The sequence below is a fragment of the Oreochromis aureus genome, linkage group 6 (genome assembly GCF_013358895.1).
Source record: "Oreochromis aureus strain Israel breed Guangdong linkage group 6, ZZ_aureus, whole genome shotgun sequence".
Classification (NCBI taxonomy): domain Eukaryota; kingdom Metazoa; phylum Chordata; class Actinopteri; order Cichliformes; family Cichlidae; genus Oreochromis; species Oreochromis aureus.
The window spans coordinates 6,509,800-6,530,064 of record NC_052947.1 but is presented as its reverse complement, the minus strand read 5'-3'; the positions used below and the strand labels follow the sequence as shown (position 1 = coordinate 6,530,064).

At 40.0% G+C, this 20,265-nt stretch overlaps 1 protein-coding gene across 1 annotated transcript; it reads left to right on the top strand.

The window, feature by feature from the left end:
• Window positions 1-499: 499 nt before the first annotated feature.
• LOC116315579 (mitoferrin-2-like) lies at window positions 500-9,349 on the top strand. The gene is made up of 4 exons (XM_031733910.2): window positions 500-1,012; window positions 5,160-5,388; window positions 5,723-5,779; window positions 6,186-9,349. Exons 1-4 carry the CDS (start codon window positions 677-679, stop codon window positions 6,764-6,766), a joined length of 1,203 nt encoding a protein of 400 aa, XP_031589770.1. The 5' UTR covers window positions 500-676; the 3' UTR covers window positions 6,767-9,349.
• The last annotated feature ends 10,916 nt before the right edge of the window (window positions 9,350-20,265 follow it).

Below are 20,265 nucleotides of genomic sequence, written 5' to 3'. Positions count from 1 at the left end.
AATATTAATAATACATCAGATTATAGCGAGAGTAGAGTGTGTATGTACGATCATATACAGGCAATATTAATAACAATAATAATATGTTTATAACATTTTACACACTTTTTAAAATCAAAGACTGTTTATTTTATCTTGAAAAGTCAGTAAGTTGTGTTTTCTCCAGATTAAAAAGTCCATATGACATATGATTTTGTGATGTAAACAAAAACAGTATACCCTTTTGCTGAAGTTAACATACCAGCATTAAAATAAAATAACAGCAATCCCCACATGCCCTAACTTTAAGTGTAGATGTGTTTCGTTCAAGTTGATGGTTACTTTGATGCGTAACCTGGGACGTCCCGTTCCTGCAGGCCATGTGATCAAAAGAAGTTACAAAAGACGAGGTTTAAACTCCACCCACTTTACCTACCCGCCCAGCCCAAACTGGCTAATTGGAGCGAACTGTGTATGATTGACAGCTAGTCTAGCGAATCAAATTTATTTGTTGGTGTGCAACACTCACAGCCAACCGAAGTCCCACCTATCCTTCCTCCCGGTTCCCGGTCTCTCTGCAGCTGGCTGCCGCGCACTTTCTGTCCCCGGCCTGCATTCATAAGCTGCCGGGAAGAACGCGCCAACAGGCAGGCCGCCGGATTTGTCCATATCACTAGGACTAAAGTAACTTACCTGAATGGAAGCGGATGGTTTCATGTCCCGGCGAACGTCCGTGGAAGCAGCGGGCGTCGATAGCCGGGTCACTAGCGCTGCAGCCAGGGCAGAGATTCGATGGTTGGGTGGCAGACTGCTGGGAACATCGGGAAGATTTCATGTCTCATCCAGAATGGCGGGGGAACAGGACTTTGTCTCGGTGTCGCATCGGTCTACTCCGGAGACCTTGACTTCTGTCGAGACAGAAGTAGACTATGAAGGACTGCCGCAAGGAGTATCCACCAGCACACACATGTTGGCAGGTGCCGTTGCTGGAATCATGGAGCACTGCGTTATGTATCCCATCGACTGTGTCAAGGTATAAGAGCAATAGGATACGAGTTTTAAACTTTGTCGGGCTCTGTTTTTGCAACATTGAGGGTAGCAACTGGTTGTATAAAGCCGAGCCTGACGCAGGCCTCTTTACAAGCCTGAGCTCGATTAACGCTAGCTTACAAGCTAACAGGGGGTAACCTTGCTAACAGAGGTCAGTTAAATCAGCTACGTTACCTAAACTTAAAATTATAAAACTCAGGATTCTCAGGTGGACGCAGTGTGAAGCTTATTATTAGTGTGTATGTTTACCTTTATCTAGCTTTGATTTCAAAAGATAAGTGATGTGTTAGGCTTGATAGTAGCTCACTGAGGTACCGTTAAGGAGTGTCGTAACGGCACCTCAGTTTGTCCTAGATTGTTAAAGTTTGTCCCTAACATGCATCCTTTATCGGGCAGGGTTAGAAATGGGCATTTTTGTTGTGTTTCCTTTTTTCAATTTCAAGTGGATTCGTAAATTTACACCTTGCTACACAGCACTGCTTTTCCACGGGTCCGATACACGTAATGGGTTAAGTGATAACTTTCTTTAACTCATGGACATTTTGTGTTGCTTTGTCCAAAGCCTTCAATTGTGCTACGTTTTAAGTAAATGGTTAGTATCGTAAAAGTAATCCCGACGAAAATCCAACAGGCGATATTTTAGAAGTAATCTTGGAGTTCACATATGGTCAAAGTCTGATATCAAAGACATAACCGTAGAGGACTAAACAAAAGCGATACTGGGGACAGTTGTTGCTTTCATTCATTTGCATTGTTGGAGCTACCTTTATGGTTGTAGACAACATCACTCTTTGCTTTACTTTGAGAAAACAATTTACTTTGTAGAAACTGTCAAAGAACCACAGCGAAGAGTCGGCTGTAGTAACTGAGTAACTCATTTGGGTCATTAGTCACTGGAGCAAAAGTCGATGACACATCAGTTAAATGAAGCACTCCTTGGCAGAAGGGGGTGTGGCACTGTGCACAGGCTTGCTTCTCAGAATAACTGGATAGTTTAGGATTTCCTAACCATGTCTTCCTATGATATAAATGTCTGTGCCAACTGTAAACAGCTGCTTGTCCCATGCTTTAGCTAGAAAAGTTCAGTTGAGTACATTTAAGGATTAGAGGAGGAACTGACTAGACAAATGTTTAAGTGTAAGGAGTCAAAAAGCATTTCAGCAATCAAGACAGTGTCTTCCTTTGTTAGCTTAGTGCTCAGTATGCGGCCTGTTATTTCCTTTTTGTATCAGGAGATAAAGAAGCAGTAATTCTGTGGTTTCTTATAGCGGTGGTAAATCAAACAAAAGGCTTATTCACTATAAATTCCAAGTCAAAGATTTGGTGAAAACAAGCTCAAGCTTTCCCTTGCAGGACTTTTCATCAGAATCACACCATGATCAGCAGATGTTTGTAGAAAATGTTCTGACTTGCAGATTTGTGGTTATTTCAAATTCTTATTAACAAGGATGTAAATGTGCAATCTGCTGCAGTGACAAGTCCTGTGCAGGTCATTTTAACTGAGCAACACTTGGTAAACAATGATGTTGATCACTTCCTCATTTTTAGAAAGCCTTTAACAAAAACATAGAGCAATTAATATTCAGACCTAATCTCATTCCTGGTAGGATGTCATCTTATGAAACTTCTGCCCGGGGGGGTGTGTGACTATGTCGATCTAGTGTTTGCCAAGCGAAAAAATCGTGTGCTTCAGATGTTTTAATTTATAAAGAAGACTTTAAGTTGAGAATTTTGTAAGCCTTTCCTGACCTTATGTGTCTCAAGACCGTGTCCCTCTTCCAGCCACAAAGCTGAAGTAGAAGGAAGTGGATTACAAAACTTTGTGGCTGATAGTCTTTTGTCTGAAGGAAGTTTGGATTTTCTTTACAGTAAACTTTTAAAGACAACTTCCTTTTACTGCTAAGGTTTGTTTTTTCACAATCTGTTTCCTGCTGCCATCATACGTAGCTGGCCAGCATCTTTATGTAATACTGATCATTATGCTTCAGTCTATTCTTCTCACTAAATTCAGTGTCTGTTTCTTCATTGCTTGAAGGCAGGCAGAAAGTATTATCTTATTAATCTGTTTTGGCTGAAAGAAGTTTCTTTCACCAAAATAATATCAGGAATTTTTTTTGTAAGCGAGTTGACTCAAGGTATCTAGTTTGAGCTTTTTTTCATACATAAACGTCTATTTTAAGCTAGGGGAAAAAAACAAATGCAGACTTTTTCCTGAGTGAACCATTAGAAAAAACCCCTTTTGAAAAAATGATGAAATATATTGCAAAATGTTACAAACCTCTGATCCATTTAATCAGACTGTGGGAGGAAGCACTGCTGTAGTTTCTTCAGTATCTACAATCAACCTTGCCCTTTGACTGTTTGCACAAAGCTACCCCGTCTATCTAGTTGGTATGTTTATGTTTTTTAGGGTAATGTAGCAGCCTAGCAACAGCTGCCAGGTTGCTACATTAGGCCTTCAGAGATGATTGCTTTGATAGCAGAGGTGGCATTTGCTCTCTCGCAGGGCAAAGATGACACCCGTGAGTTAGTGGTATACAGTGAAGTAGGGCTGAATACATAACCCGATGAACTGTTGTCATTTTTTTCACTACCACCTGCTGCTGTTGTTTGCTGCTCAGTGCTGAGGACGTGGATGTTCTACAACAGTCTTGAATGCACCGCTCACATTGTGGATGACTGAGCACATCCCGTGTGCGTTATTGTTTCCCAGAAGCACAAACTGGGAAAGTCCATGTAAACATTTTGCCAAGAGGAAGATGTGCTCTCTGCTGTTCTGTAAATCGGCTGGAAAAATTTTAGGATTGTGACATGTTAGGGGGCTGGAAATATTGCTCATTGCTTTGGCAATCTGTTACTAGGCATGGGCAGCAAGTCTCGGGTCTACCCTGGGGCCTCGTCCCAGTAAGAAATGCCCAGTCGGCCAAGAGAAAGCCTAGTTCACCTTACAGAGGAAGCGCATTTCCAGTACATATATCCACAGTCGTATTCTTTCGCCTTTTAATTAAACTATCAATGATAGCATTAACAAAAAGATCAGGCCGAGATTAAGGGATTTATGGTGTTTCTCAACAACAACGCTCCATCTGGTGGCAGATGGCTGCATAACAGTAGGATACAACTATTTACCGGCATTGGGCATGAAGTAAAAAAAACTAGTATATGTGATACCGACTAGTGACAATGGCGATGATTGTTCGACTGGTCCACTTGTCACACACATCCCTGTCTGTTACTTAGGTAGTCAGATTCATTTATTGTCTACCAGTGAACAGTAGTACTCATTCATGGGCAAAAACACTGGCAGACTGTTTTGATTGAACTCAGATCTAGTTACATTTTCTACAGTGATATGTACTTTTATAAACATTGGAAAATTTCCAGTGAAAAAGCTGTCAAAATGACACATACTGCATGATATTTGGACACAGAAGTGAAACTGCGCCATCTTTGTCATCCAACATCATTTTGTCTCAATCCTTTACTATATTAGGAGTTGTTGGTTTTGTTGTTTATGACAGGCTTCCTATACTGTCGTCATTTTAAAAAGGCGCAGTTTTCAAAATGCAAGAGCCTCTTCTAAAGATTAAAGTAACTTTATTGTGTTGTATCAGGAACTGCAGCATCAAATAACCAACATAATAAGAACCATACATGGAATAGGCAAACCTAAAATTAGTCATTTACATCACCGCTTACCTACTGCGCCAACGGTCCACTGTCCTGTTAGATGTTCAGGTTTCCCTGACAGAGGGATAAGTGTTTATAATGGTTATGCTCACAGAAAGGGACCCTGTACCACTTTCTTTTCTTTTTGGGGGGGGGGGGGTTGTTTGTTCTCTTTGGTCTCCTGCGTCTTTTCTGCAAGAATGCAAAAGTACACCTGTTAACTTTGAACAAGAAATATCACAATATCCAATTTCAAGTGTTTATAAAATTGAGTGGGCTTAAATACACAAGTTTGTGTTTATTTTAAAAATACTTATTATTCCTACCTGGAACGTTAAAAGGTGGGATACAGATTGTTCTGTTCTTATTGTAATAGCTTGATATGTATTTAAACATAATTCACTGGCCCATACTTGTAACATTATTCATTATTTATTTATTTTTCCCCCCCATTACCTTAGACTCGCATGCAGAGCTTGCACCCAGAGCCGGGCGCACGCTACAGGAACGTGATGGATGCCCTGCGGCAGATTGTACAGACCGAGGGCGTGTGGAGGCCGATCAGAGGCGTGAACGTACTGGCAGTGGGAGCGGGGCCTGCCCATGCTCTCTACTTTGCATGCTATGAGAAGATAAAGTTCTCGCTCAGTGACGCTATTCATCCTGGCACCAACAGCCACTTTGCCAATGGTAAGATGCCTCCCAGCCAGCAAACTTTGACTTATAATCAATGGTGCAGAGGTTTGATTGGGTTTTCTTTTTTCCTTCTTTATTTTAAAGAACAGAGGAATAAAGAAACAGGAAATGAATTCAGTAGAATTTGGTAAAAGGAAGTGACCCTGACTGTGTGACTGTTTATTACTGTCAGTTTGATTATAATTTTTTTATTTATTTATTTATTTATTTTTAATTAAACTAGAGCCTGTTACGCTAAATGTTTTTAACACACTCCTTGTAATGTGTTGAAAATATTTGGAGAGGCTGCTCGATCTTGTGGTTGAAACTTTTTTTGTCTGTTGTGCAGGAGTGGCGGGCTGCATGGCCACAGTGCTGCACGATGCCATCATGAACCCAGCTGAAGGTAAACCCTCCTCCTCCATCTCTTTGTTTATGTCAGCCCAGCTGATGTGCACGCAGTCACATGTGATACATTCTGCACAGTAAAGTCTTAGTGTTGACCTATTTAAAGAACCTCGGCCTACTTCAGGTCATTATAGACCATGTGGTGTTTCTGTGATTAGGACACTTGGTGGAGCTACAGGCTCAAGCTGCAGACAATGAAAGAGCTTTTTACAACAGACTGGTCTGATGATGACAGTTACACACGGTTATGCGCTTACTTGACAAGGTTAACATTGTGTTGCAATTCTGTGTGAATATGATTGGATGGATTGATAAGAAATGGTCATTAGATCATAGAAAACACATGCTTGATCAGGTGTTATTGAATGTGATTGAGGAAGTTGTGTCCTGTCTTCTTCTTTTAGTTGTGAAGCAGCGAATGCAGATGTTTAACTCACCTTATCGTGGCGTGGTGGACTGTGTGAGTTCTCTGCTGAGACACGAGGGACCAGCTGCTTTCTACCGCAGCTACACCACCCAGCTGACGATGAACGTGCCCTTCCAGGCGCTCCACTTCATGACCTATGAGTACCTGCAGGAGCTTCTCAACCCCCACAGACAGTACAACCCTTCCTCCCACGTTGTTTCCGGTGCTCTTGCTGGAGCATTGGCTGCTGCTGCCACTACCCCTCTCGATGTCTGCAAGACCCTTCTCAACACACAGGAGGCTCGGGCTATTCACGTGGTCCAGGCAGAGGCAGCGACGGGAGCTGGAGCGGTCGCGTCGGCCTCCGGCAGCCGCCAAATCTCTGGCCTGGGCGAGGCTTTTCGGACAGTGTACAGGATGGGAGGCGTTCCAGCCTTTTTTAAAGGTGTCCAAGCCCGGGTCATCTACCAGATGCCCTCTACTGCCATCAGCTGGTCTGTCTACGAGTTCTTCAAATACATCATCACCAAACGGCAGCATGAGAGAAGGCTGCATGGAGATCGGGATGGAGACAAATAAACACCTGGAAACACGACTGGGTATTAGCATTTCAGAGGTTTATTGCACCGTAGCGATTACTGTTATGGGTGGTGATTTCTGAACATCTGAAGGTTAAAAAATTCTTTCTGATTCTTTGAGCAGAAAGTCAGTTATCATCTTGTTTACTGATATCAATTATGATATCCGTTCTAATTCAAAGCAGGTGACTACATTTACAACCAACATAAGTAGCCTCTCATTAGAGGGTTGGCAAAATGTCCATCTGTAAGAAGATTGCCCTGAAATAACAGGTTCTGGTTCCAACTTTCTTTTAGTTTGTTTTTGTTTTTTGTTTTTTTTACTTTTACTAGTGTTTGACCTAACAAACTCTCAGCATGGGCATCCAGAAAGGAAATCATTTGTTGTGGCTGAGCAGTGTTTCCCAGATGTTGTTTCTAGTTGTGTGTCTACTGCTAAAGAGTTCCATGTACCCTTTGTTTAACAAATCATTAACACCTCTACAGATATTTTATTTGCCCACTAACTCAAGACACCATAAACTATGGTGCAATCAGCTGCATCGCCAATGAGACTCCGCCTCAATCCTGATGGGTCTCTGGAGCCGACAGCTGCAAAACTCCAGAAACCGTAAATTGGTGTTCATCCTTTAAGAAGCAGCTGAATGATATTGATAATCAGCACAATGGCATAGTTATCAGAAAATCAACTTTCAAAATAAGTGCCGAGGGACCACTGGTAAATTGGCTAAGGTGGTGTTCTCTCAATTGATTAGCGAAAAAATGAATAAATCAAACCCTTGAACGAGTCACCAAATATGCCTGGCAGCCTGTCCAAATAATCAGTGTGTGGGAAACACTGCTAACACACTGAAATTAAGTCTGGATTTGTCCCACCCATTAAGGACTCCCCCGACTCTTATGTATGTTTAAAAAAACAAACAAAAAAAAACAAAACAAAAAGACTCAGGTTGAAGTGATGGCTTTGAGCTTTCGTTTGAGGGTATTTATACTCCTAATGAACTTTGTTTTGATTGTAACATTTTATAAATACCCCAGAAAGGATAAAAAGTCCCACACTGATGGGAAGATCCTCGAATGGCCTTAAATCTCAGCAGGTTAAGTTACTTAAGAGCTGCACTGTGGCTTAGTTAAGACGCATCTCCTAACTGCACATGTTGGGGGGTTGGTTAAAAGCATTACTGCCATTGCACCCTCTGACCACAGGGGGGTGCCGTTTTTAATTGCTATCCTAAAAACTTGAGGACAATTGGAGATGAAACTTTTAAAACAAGAACTTAAGCTTCGTAGCTCACAGCCTTGAAAAACTTTGAGGGACATCCGGCAGAGCAGTATTTTGAGGCCAGGTCAGACCGCCTCTTCATCAGATGCAGAGATTTGATTCCTCTGGATCGAAAATTTGTTCTGCTTTATGTTCACAGAGTTCCTTTAAAGGAAGTTTTGTGCAATGTTGTGATGTCCTGTTTTTGCACAGTGTTGGGTCACTGAATCAGTACTGTCAAATGCACAGTAACGCTTGGCTCAAAACAAGTGACTTTAGTGTGGGATCACCTTTATTTTACTGAACCCTCTCTGTCACGTGTGTGACAGATTATAAGTTGTTTCTGTTTCGGAAAACAGAATTTGATTTGCGTTGAAGATTTAGCACTTGAGTGGAAGGTGTGTGCGTGCGTGTAAACTCCATTTTTTGGGGGGGGGAAGTCAGTTGTGACTGAGTTTATTTGATCTTAGCACAGCTGTTGTCCTTTATTTGGAAAAACAGTTTGAGGAGGAAAAAAGTATAAATTTATTGGACTTTTTTTTTTTTTTTTTCCTTTGCCAAGGTCATGTTGTCACTTCATGTCTTTGCTCTAGAAAAGTGCTTTGGTCATGATTTGAGTCTATTTCTGTTTTTAGTTTTTTTTGTTGTTTGTTTGTTTTTTTTCCAGCTCTTGAAAAACTTAAAATTTATTGTCATATTTAGTGCAGAAAAGCAACTTTGGAAAATAAAGAGAAACCGAGGCAACTACTTAAATCCACGCCTACAGTTAGCCGCTATACAGCCAACGCACAACTACTACAGAGATCACTGTACACCAGATATATATTTAATGTTTTTGAAGCCATAAAACTAAAACAAAATTGTAATAACATGCATAAATATAGATCATTAAAGCTCCAAATATGAGGCTGACTTCTATGCTGAATGATATAAATTTGAACTGTAAAAGTTTTGTCAACTGTGCTGTAAAAATGCAAGTTTTTGTAGTGCACAAAATCCTCATCTGGAGGGTAGGAAAAAACCAAACTATTATTTTAAGAGCAGCGACACCTTATATATCTGTGGAACAAAATATATAGGTAAAGAGTATTTAAGTATGATTGTGGGACTGATCCTCATGTTTCAAAGTTGGGAAACCAAAGACAGAGCAGTAGAGGGGATGAACTGATGGTTTGTCAAATGACAACACTAATGTGAAACGCTTGTGCGCAGATTGAAAGAGACGCCTGTATTTTGTGACTTGTAAATAAACTCGCTAAGGCAGCTCCTCGCAGAAGCAGGGTCTTCTCTTGGTGCTGGCTCGCCAAGCGCTGAGGCTATCAATGTGTCTGCTGGTCTTATTTTTCCTCACCCTCGCATCACAACATCCACACACTGCTTCAGTATGTGCACAGTCTGGAGACTATTCATCGATAGAGAGATCTCTTTCGGTATTGATGGACACACACGCTCTACCGGTCAAAAGTTTTAGAACACCCCAATTTTTCCAGTTTTTCTATTGAAAATTATACAGTTTAATGTCTCATTGCACTCTAAAATGAAAGCATAGCACAAATAAGCAATTGGAGTTGAAAAGAAATCATGGAATCAATTTCTAGACCATAATGTATTCTAAACCTTTGAGTCATCAAAGTAGCCACCTTTGGCACATATTATCGCTGAACACATCCGAGGGGTTCTTTGTACAATAGACATGAAATATTGTTCAGAGAGTTCTTCCCATATCTGTTGCTGAAGTTCCCATAAACATGTGGCACTTGTAGGTTGCTTTGCTTTCACTCTTCTGTCCAGTTTATCTCAAACCAGCTCGATGGGGTTTAAGTCTGAGGACTGTGCTGCCCACTTCATGGTTTCAAGCTTACCATCTTGTTCTTTTTTCCTGAGGTAGTTCAGGGATAGTTTGGACTTATGTTTTGGGTCATTATCTTGCTGTAGGATGAACCCCTGACTAACTAGGCACATACCAGAGGGTACTGCATGGCTCAGCAGAATGCTGTCGTAGGCGTTTTGGTTCAGGGTGCCTCTCACTCTGTACAAGTCACCCACCCTGGATCCAGCAAAACAGCCCCAGACCATCACACGTCCTCTTCCATGGTTGACAGTTGATGCCACCCACTGTGGAACCATCATTTCACCTACTCGACATTCATCAGTCTATATGACCTTCTTCCAGTCTTCAGTAGTCCAGTGGTGGTGTTTCATGGCCCAGGCAAGCCTCTTTGTCTTATTCTGATGTCTTAGCAATGGCTTTCTTGCTGCCAAACATGCAGCTCGAAGTTTTCTCTTCACAGCTGAAACTGAGACTTGTTTACTACGACCACTATTAAGCTGTGCTTGGAGCTGTCGTCCTGTGAGCCGCCTATCACATAATCTGTTAACTCTCAGAAACTTGTCCTCTGATTCAGTTGTGGTTTGTGTCTGCCAGACCTCTTCCTGTCAGTTTGCCCAGTTTGAGTGTCTTTGATGGTAAAGGAAACTGTACTCACTGACTTATTTCTCTGTAGGAAACACCTACAATTTTAAGTGTTGTGATGGTCTGTCTCTCTTCCATTGTTAATTGCCTTTTTCTCACCAGTTTTGTAGCATCACACTACTTTCTGCAGTACAATACTGTTCAACTGATGCTCATGAGGGTATGGTACCACAGTGTGTTCCAACACTGCTTTTATGCAGACAGAGGGGGTTTTAAGTAACCACAAGATTTCAAGGCTTGATCAACCTCCATTCCTGCAGAACAGCTTAAATTGTTAAACCATTCTGTGTTCCCTGAGAAAGGCCATTTTGTATAATTCTCAAATGTACTTTATTTTTCAGTTTTGGGTAACCTTACCTTTTTTTTTTTTTTTTTTTTTTTTTTTTTTTTTTTACCTCTGGCATTTCATCACTTTCCTTTGTACCATTTCAAGCTATTTACTGGATTTGAGCGACTTGAGTAGCAATAAATAACTGAAAAAATTAGGGTGTTCTAAAACGTTTCACCGGCAATGTATATATCTCTCTCTATATATCTATGTCTATAGATAGATAGATAGATATAGACCTTTGCAATCTATAATGCAAAATAATATTTCCTCAGTTTTACAGACCACTGAGCTGGCTGCATGTCTTACTACCAGCAGAGGTTCAGTGATTCAAGGTATGATCCTACTGGCTCTTCCACCTCCACACACCTCCACTCTCTCAGTAATCATAAGTCTGTGTTTTAACATGCAATATGTTTTTTCTCCTTTTGCTTACAATGTAAAAACATTCATGTTGATATACAGAAAAACAAAAACCACAAAACTCCCTGAAATGCGCTTTAACAATGTGAAATTCATTTGGCTGGTTTCTGATTTTTTTGAGAAAACCAGTTGCTGGAGATTTGAAAGCAAACTGTTTTCCAAGTCTTGCTCGATGCAGGATTTTTAGCTGCTTGACATTTTGGTGCGCCAAGTTAAGGCCCTGCAACCATGTGAAGAAAAACCATATATGGACAAGATCCAGAGGCTGCTTTGGCTCGTCAGAGCCTGTTTATGATGGACTGTGGTAAAGTGGAAATCTTTTCTGTGGTGTCACAAATCAAAATCAGAATTCTTATTTATTTTTCTTCTGGGAATCTTCATTGTCAAGTCTCCATGGGTTAAAGAGGAGTGGGACCATCTGGCTTGACATCAGGACACAAAGCTAAGCTAAATCCATGGAAAGTAAATCTTGCATTTCAGCTCCTTAGGTGTTTTATAGATGGAGGCACGAAGTGCACATATTTGGACTGGTTTAATAAAAATGTTATTTGTGGGAATTCTTGAACATACAAGCTTAAAATGTAAGCACAACTAAAAAAGCTGTTTTGAGTTTTGTGTTAATAAGTATGGCATAGGTAATATGTGATGGTGTCATCACCTCAAATACACAAACTGGCAGCCAGAGGACATCTTCACCACAGAAGCTCTTGCTTATTACAGGAAAACAATGGCAAATGCATCCTGCACATAATCCAACAGTGTGGCTCTGTAGTAAAGACCTGCGAACTGATAAAAGAATCCTCGTGTTTTTGACCAACTGATAACATCATCAAGGAAAACACAGCACTTTCAAAGCAATGGTCTCCTCTGTGTTTATCATATGATCTGTTGTCTCTGTGCTATTTTTAGTTATACACAGGGTTTAAATGCCTGCCAAATCACTGCATTATATGCTTTTAACAGTGTTCCAGCTTCTTTGAAATCAAAGTTGTATTGTTTATCATTTATTTATTTATAAAGCCCATTTAATTACAACAGCAACATTGACCAAAGTGCTGTACAAAAATACACAACAACTAGTAAAGTAACTTATAATATTAGTACCAAACATCAAATACCAAATAACTCTCATACTGTATTAAAAGCCAGAGAAAACAAATGTGTTTTTAGATAAGATTTAAAAAGACTGACAGTAGGAGCCTGTCTGATGTGTAGGGTAGATTATTCCACAGTTTAGGCACTACGACCCCAAATGCTCAATCGCCTCTGTGAACCAGCCTTGACCTTGGTATGGCTAAAAGCAAAAGATCATTTGATTTAAGAGATCTAGAGGGCGCATAAGGCTGCAAGCGATCAGACAAATACCCGGGAGCCTGTCCATTCTGGGCTTTGTAAGTCAACAATAAAATTTTAAAATGAATTCTGAAGTGAACAGTGAGCCAGTGAAGAGAGGCAAGCACCGGGGAAATATGTTCACGTCTTTTAATAAGACAAGCTGCAGCATTTTGGACCAACTGCAGTCTTGCAAGGCAGGTCTGGTCTACACATTTTGGAGAATAGACGTCTGTGTGCCCAACCGGGCTGTTCACGTATTACATCAGATGGCTCAGTGGTAGGAGTCTGGATGCTAATTTGGACCGGTTACCTTTTCAATTATAAGATTAAAAATGTTTAAGTAAGAGTGAGAGAACATTTGATGTTTTCAGAATTGCTTTTATTTGACTGAACATCATTTGAAATGGGATTGTAAGAGATATCAGAGCTGTGAGAATCTGGATATTAAACTACACTGAGTGATGTTTGGGAGAGGGGAGTGTGGGGAGTAGCATGATAGTGGAAGTGATTCATGAAAACAAAACTTCACATTTAGCAAATCTGGGATACGTAAAGGGTTTCTCATCTCAACTCATCATTTCTATAGCACAACTTCTACAAAGGAGGTGTGGCAATATATTGTTAGTATGCTGGATGTTTATATTTACAATAAAATGTTAAAAAACAACTTAATTTGTTATTGTGCACATAAATTAGAACAAAATCAATGGAAAAAGCGGTTTTTCTTTTCTTTTACCTGTTTTCTGCTAATGTTTTTTTTGAATGCTTAAAAACAAGTAAAATGAATATTCTGAAACCATCTTCATGATCTTTGACTTGCAGGAAATTTTGTTAATAAGAAATAATGAAGGGCCATAAAAGAAATGGCATAAATCATCATTCTGGAATACATGAAACACATGTAGGACGTCCTCTTCACTTTGAGTAATGAACCTTTTTACTGCAGGAGGTGGTCCAGATTAAGCTGACTGACAGAAAGCAGCTCCTCCACCTTCCCTGCGCAGATCCCGTTTCACTCCAGCCCCCGTGTTTGTTGTCATTCCCTGTGGCCTACAAGCTAAAATGTTGTCTCTTCATGTCTCTCATCTCGCTTTACCCCCTACCATCCCTTTCCTCTCTTCATTGTTCTTTTTCGGCATCAGTGCTGTGAGATGTAAGGGGATCTGTTAAGTTCGACAGGAAGGTCTTGGCAAGTGAGGTCAGTCCGGGCACATGGCAGCAGGTCTGGTCAGAGCCAAGGTCAACATCAGGCGTGTGCGTAGATGAAAAGACAAACGAGGTGGCTTAAACCCAGCTCACATTCTGCAAATCCCTCAACCAGTCACCCATGTGTGAGTGTATTTGGATGAAAAAAGACAGACGGAGGAGAGATTTGGACCAACAACACACTCTTTCTCTCGCTTGATAAACGATGTGACAGTGATGTGTAAATGTGGGATGAGCTTCTAATCTCTCCATTGGTGACGCTCCGCCTGCAGGTCATACAAACAGAGACAATGGCACACTTCACACAACTGTAGCAATTGATATAAACAGCATTAATCATAATTCTTTTGGCAATTTGGGGGCTGCTCTGCACCTGTTTTACACCTGGAAGTGTGCAGAAGAACACTCCCTAAAACCCACTGAAGATGATAAATATAAGTTCACAGATATGTTTGACTTCATATGCAACATCCACTCTGAAAACTGACAATTTAGCATATTTGGTCCATTTTTAAAAGATAAGTGAACATTTTTTTCTTTTCTTTCTCATTAGCCTTGGTTTCTAATATAGTGCTGTTCCTGTGAAGCACTTTGTAACACAGATTTTGAGAAAGTGCTGTATAAGTGCCCACTTCTTTTTCATCATTATTGCAATTTCCCCCTCCAAGCTGCCTGGATCATGCTACAAGCAAATACTAAAACAAAGGAGATCTGTTACACAAGAGTGATTTCACAGTCTGGGTTGTGTGTTTGCATGACTTCTGTTAGTTCAAGAAAACACACAATCCAATCACCAACCACTTTATTAGGTACACCTTGCTAGCACTGAGTTGGACCCCATTTTTGGTTTCAGAACTTAATTCTTTGTGGCACAGATTCAACAAAGCTTCGGAAACATTCGTCAGGAATTTTGGTGCAGATTTATTAGTTGATGATTGATATCTGGTCACTGTGGAGGCCTTATGAGTACAGTGAACTCATTGTTGCGTTCAGTGAACCAGTTTGAGATAATGGTGCATTATGCTGCTGGAAGCAGCCATCAGAAGATGGGCACACACCAGATATAAAGGGGCAACCTGATCTATACGTAGGTAGGCTGCGGTGTTTAAACAATGCTCAGTTGGCTGAAAGTGTGCAAAGAAAATAAGAAATGGAATAAAGAAAAATAAAACCTCACATCATTACATTACTCACACCAGCCTGAACTGCTGGATCCAGAATGGATCCATGCTTTCATGTTAATTATGATTGTCGCAGCAGAAATCTAGGCTCATCAGACCAGGCCAATATTCTGCTGTCCAGTTTTAGTAAACCTGTGTGAACTGTAGGTTCAGTTTCCTGCCAGTGGCTGACAGGTATGACATGCAGTGTGGTCTTCTGCTGCTTTAAGGTTGGATGTGTTGTGCATTCAAAGATGCTCTTCTGCACAGGTTGGTTGCAACAAGCTGTTATTTGAGTTACTGTTGCCGTCCTGTTGACTCAAAGCAGTCTGGCATCAACCAGGAGTCTGGTTGTGCAGGAAAATCCTATTAGATGAGCTGTTTCTGAAATACTCAGACCAGCTCCTTTGGTTACTTAAATCACCATTTTCCCCACTCAGATGCACACTGGAATTTCAGCAGGGTGTCTTGACCATATCCACATGACCATATCCACATTGGATTAGCACACGTTACTGACATTTGCATTAACGTGCAGTTGAACAGGTGTACTTAATGAAGTGGCTCGTGAGTTAATACGTGTATGCTGTGTGTTCCAGACTTACAATTATGACTGCATGTTGTGTCGCCAACCTGTCGTCAAGCAAAATGAAAGTCAAGCCAAACTGACTTTCACAAAACCCTGAAGTGTGACCTGTGTGTATGCGATAAAATACCTTCTCCATTTCTTATTTACTTCTTTTATGTACTTTTTTGTGTGGATCTCAGCAGCAAATATTACAACCTCAGTGATGATGATAGAAATTACAGCGATGAGGAGTGTAAGACTGGTAGACTATACCGATAGTTTACCAGTATAAACAATATGAATGAAACAAAGTAACTGCAGCTTCCCAGACATAATATCACTAAACAGATTCAACAAAAACAACAGATGTTCAGAAGCCTTTGGTGTTTACAGTGTAGATTCAAATGAAAACAGAAACCTTTTAAGTAAATTGAAATAATATTTTTACATTTTGCAAACATGAACATGACAGTTTTGTTTAGTTTTAACAGCTGAGGCTTTTTTTCCTCCTCTGACCAGCTGTAATAGCACCCTCAGCTTATTGCTCTGCCTCTTGGTTTACCAATCAAGGACTGGATTTGATTTTCCTTTTCTTTATAATAAAACCCACTTCAGCTGTGTGAACCTGCACTGTCTCCTTCCATGGAGCAGTAAGAGGTGGAGTGACAACATAAGAGACCCAGTTAGTATGAGATCTGCAGATTCTGATGGCTTAACCATGATGAGAATGGCATATGTCATCATTGAACAGTGTGATGATGTAGGCTCATTGTAATTATTTCCACTGGGATTTTAGGTAGAAAATGCAATTATGTGGAGTGGCTGTAGCTCCGGAGGTAGAGCAGGTCATCTAGTCATCAGGAAGGTTGCTGGTTCAATCCTTGGCTGCTCCAAAATGCATGCCAAATGTCCTTTGGCAAGATATTAATGCCAAGTGAAAGTTAGATAGAAATCACTTAATCATAGGAAAAAAAGTGCTTATGTGAGTGAGGCAAGCTGTATAATTATGTATAGAGTGCTATAGAAGAACCAGTCCATTGACATGCTTTTATCTTCTTCTGTATGAAAAGAAAAGAAATAAGCAGGATTCCATAATGTTGATCAGCTTGTGATGGTAGCTGAGTATGATGAACCAAGTATTTCACATTTAAGCATAAAACATTAAGGTGATCGTTTCTGTCAGCAACCAAAGGATGTATTGGTGTATTTTTCACTCCATTATGAAAAAGCTGGGATGCTGTGACAAAATGTGTAAACGCAAAGAATGCATTTATTTCCAAAGACTTTAAACCTGCATTTAAATTCAAATTATTGAAAAAAACAAAACAAGCAACCAAAAACCAACAGCATGCTGAAGTTTAAGCATTTGTATGTTAAAAGTGCCTTGACTGGGATTACTTACTTACTCGCCCCACTGGCTTAGATATTTTAATTTTTCATGCACTTTGTAAAAATTTTAACTACTGTGTAGTATTTAAGCAAATATGCAAACATGCAACTCCAGTATCTTGTACTTGTAATTAGAATTTTTAAAAACATCAGGTTAGAGTTGAGTTTTATCAGCAACACCTGGACATCAGCTGATGTCGACGTATTACTTCATTCTCTTTTCCTGTCCTGATTTTCCCAGCTGGTGCAGAACTCGAATTAATGATTCTAATGATTTTTAGTGACACGCACGCACACACACACACACACACACACACACACACACACACACACACACACACACACACACACACACACACACACACACACACACCACAATTTATGTGTGTTATTGTAAACCCTGACAGGTTAGGATAAATCTCAGTGGGTTGCATTGGATAAACACTGTATACTCGTGTATCTTCCCAGAAACATAACGTTTTAGACCCAGAAAGCCGCACCAGTGAATGGATAAATGTGGATCACAGCATAAATATTTAGATATCTCGGGCTGATGGACGAGCCAAAGCCGTTCTCTTGGCTGGCCTTCATCCCGTCTCCCACCCCAGGACACGGGAAACCAGTTAAAAAGACATTTGCAAACATCCACATTGCAAAATCTATTACACTGACGTCAGTAAGCATTACATGAACTGACAGACTGAGAAGACACTGTGCAGTCTCCCAAGAGCACTTATTCACTAGAGCTTGTAGGTGTCATCTTTTCAATTGGTGGATAGCTCATTTTAAAGATGAACTCCCACAGGCTGCAAGATGAGCACACAGGAGTCTCTTGTGCTATTCAGCAGTTAAAAATATGTTTTAATAAAAGCATAGTTTTGCTGTAACATCATACGTTTTCAGTGCATTCTCTGCTGGGGGCCAGCTAAATCTATGTAATTTTTTTCTTGCTTGTTTTTCTCTTGAACGTTGGCTAACTTTAGCCCTACAGTGTGGACCTTTAATGAAAAAGAACTCCAAAATGGAAAAAGCTCTTGTACATTGTTATCTTTTGTAAGGGACTTCTGTCTCAGCGCTTTCTGTAAACCGTTTTTCACATATAGAAAATAAAAGTAAATACTGCAAAAAAGCTTATAACCTCTTTCCCCATTTTGAACTCTCCAGCTTTACCTCATAGGTCAGTGCTGTCAAGATAACTTACTGTTGTTCTACAGTTTAAATTCATGTGTTTAAGTTTGCCCAATTTGAACTTGACATGAAAGATTAGTGCAGAATTACTTCACCCCTACGAGTGAACTGATCATTTTCATCACACTAACATGAACTAATTTTGCTGTGAAATGTCACAGCCTAGTGTGAAAAAGTGCAGCCCTCTGAGCTTTAATAGAGCCAATCCAGTAGTGCCAAAAAAAATAACAGCCAAAAAAAGCAGAGCCAAAACTTGAACCAGGAAAGTTATCCTGCAAAACCAGGACTTTCCTCGTGTGACGGCTTGGCAAAATTCCAGGGAATAGGTGCTGAGATAGGTTTCAGTCTCCTGCGACCCTGGATGGATGCTACTTACCTCACAACTCTTGCTCCAAACAATAAATTATATGCAGTCTTATGATTAGACTTCAATGTAACGTGTCAGTGCTACAGGCTTATGCTGAAATGTATTAAATTCATTTTTCACCTCAGAGGTCTATGCATAATACTCCATAATGACAAAGGGAAAAACATTTGCTTGAAATTGTTGTAAATTTATTAAAAATAAAAACCAAAAATATCACATGTACATAGGTTTTCACATCCTTTGCTCGTACTTTGTTGAAGCTCCTTTGATGTTACAAGCTTGGAACACCATTTTTGGGGCAGATTCTGTCATTCCTCTTTGCAGAACCTCTCACGCTCCCTCAGATTGGATGAGGAGCATTTTCACATCACTCCAGAGATATTCAATCAGCTTCAAGTCTGGGTTCTGGCTGGGCCTGGCACTCTGGGGCAAGTTATCCCCAGTTCCTGCTGCTGAAAAACATTCCCACAGCATGATGCTGCCACCACCACCATGCTTCACTGTAGGGATGGTATTGGCCAGTTGATAAGCAGTGGTTTTCCTCCAGACATGGTGCTTGGCATTCAGACAAAAGAGTTCGATCTTTATTTCATCAGACCAGACAATTTTTTTTCTCATAATCCTTCAGATGCCTTTTGGAAATTATATGCAGGGTGTAATGTGCCTTTTACTGAGGAGTGGCTTCTGTCTGGTCTGGATGGATCCCACTTTGCTCGTTGGGACTTTCAGTGAAATTGTTCTATACCCTTCCCCAGATCTTGCCTTGATAGAATCCTGTCTTGGAGGTCTACAGACAACCAATCCAACTTCATGAACTTTATTACTTTATGTTCTTAAGTTTTGGACTGCCTGTTGTTGGCACAGAGACAGATTAAACAGGCTGGCAGACTTAAATCCACACACCAGTAAAGATAAGTCATAGACTGGGAATACAGGTTTGAGAAAGTTACTGAATGCAAGAGATGCTACTTCAGATCTAAGTTTATTTTTTATGAGTAGCCACTTTCATGGCAGAGGACTGGACTGGTGTAAAGTGGTTGTAGCAAAAGATTTATTTGTCAGATTGTGATCAGCTGACCTGTCCTGGTAATGCAATACTGACTGCTCTTTGTTGGTTGAGCTAACTGAATTAAACAAAATATTAGCCGTTGTTGCTGCAGCTTCTTGACAGTATAAAGCAAAGTATAAAGTATAAAAAAGTAAAATACTGAGTGAATCTAATGAGCATCATCACCTTAAATAGAAATTGATATCATCTATTTACAAGCAAAGTTTGAATAAAAATATGTTTTTATTTTTTTGGTTTTGTTTATTTTGCAGAACATTTTACAAAAACGTTATTCAGGAACACGTCATGCATAGGTAAAAAAAAAGATTTAAAAACTTTAAAAAGATTTATATGACAGTAGGATTTAAAATGCCACTTGTTAAGTAGTCATTAACTTTAAAAATAATTATTCATCTCCCTCTCCGTCCTCTTTCTTTTCCTCTTTATTCATACATCTATGTGGCACATTAATGTTTTCATTTTGTTTACCTTTTTACTTATAGAACAACTGTACATTAACCCTGAACCATGAAATAATTGCCAGAAAATGCTATTTTTTTTCAAACTGGAGATTTTCTTTAAAAAATTAAATTAAATCAATTTGCATTTGAGTTTTAATTAGTGTCATTTTTGCTACAGCCTTTTTGAAATAGAGATCTCAAAAGTCAAGCATCAAAAAACATGATAGACTTGGCGTTAGAGCTAACTGACCCATTTAGTGACAAACTGTAAAGAAGCTGTGCATTTGAAATGA

Coding starts and splice junctions, on each gene's coding strand:
- LOC116315579 (XM_031733910.2), top strand. CDS start 677: ATGGAAGCGGATGGTTTCATGTCCCGGCGAACGTCCGTGGAAGCAGCG. Junction 1,013..5,159: donor ATCCCATCGACTGTGTCAAG/GTATAAGAGCAA, acceptor CCATTACCTTAG/ACTCGCATGCAGAGCTTGCA. Junction 5,780..6,185: donor CATCATGAACCCAGCTGAAG/GTAAACCCTCCT, acceptor TTCTTCTTTTAG/TTGTGAAGCAGCGAATGCAG.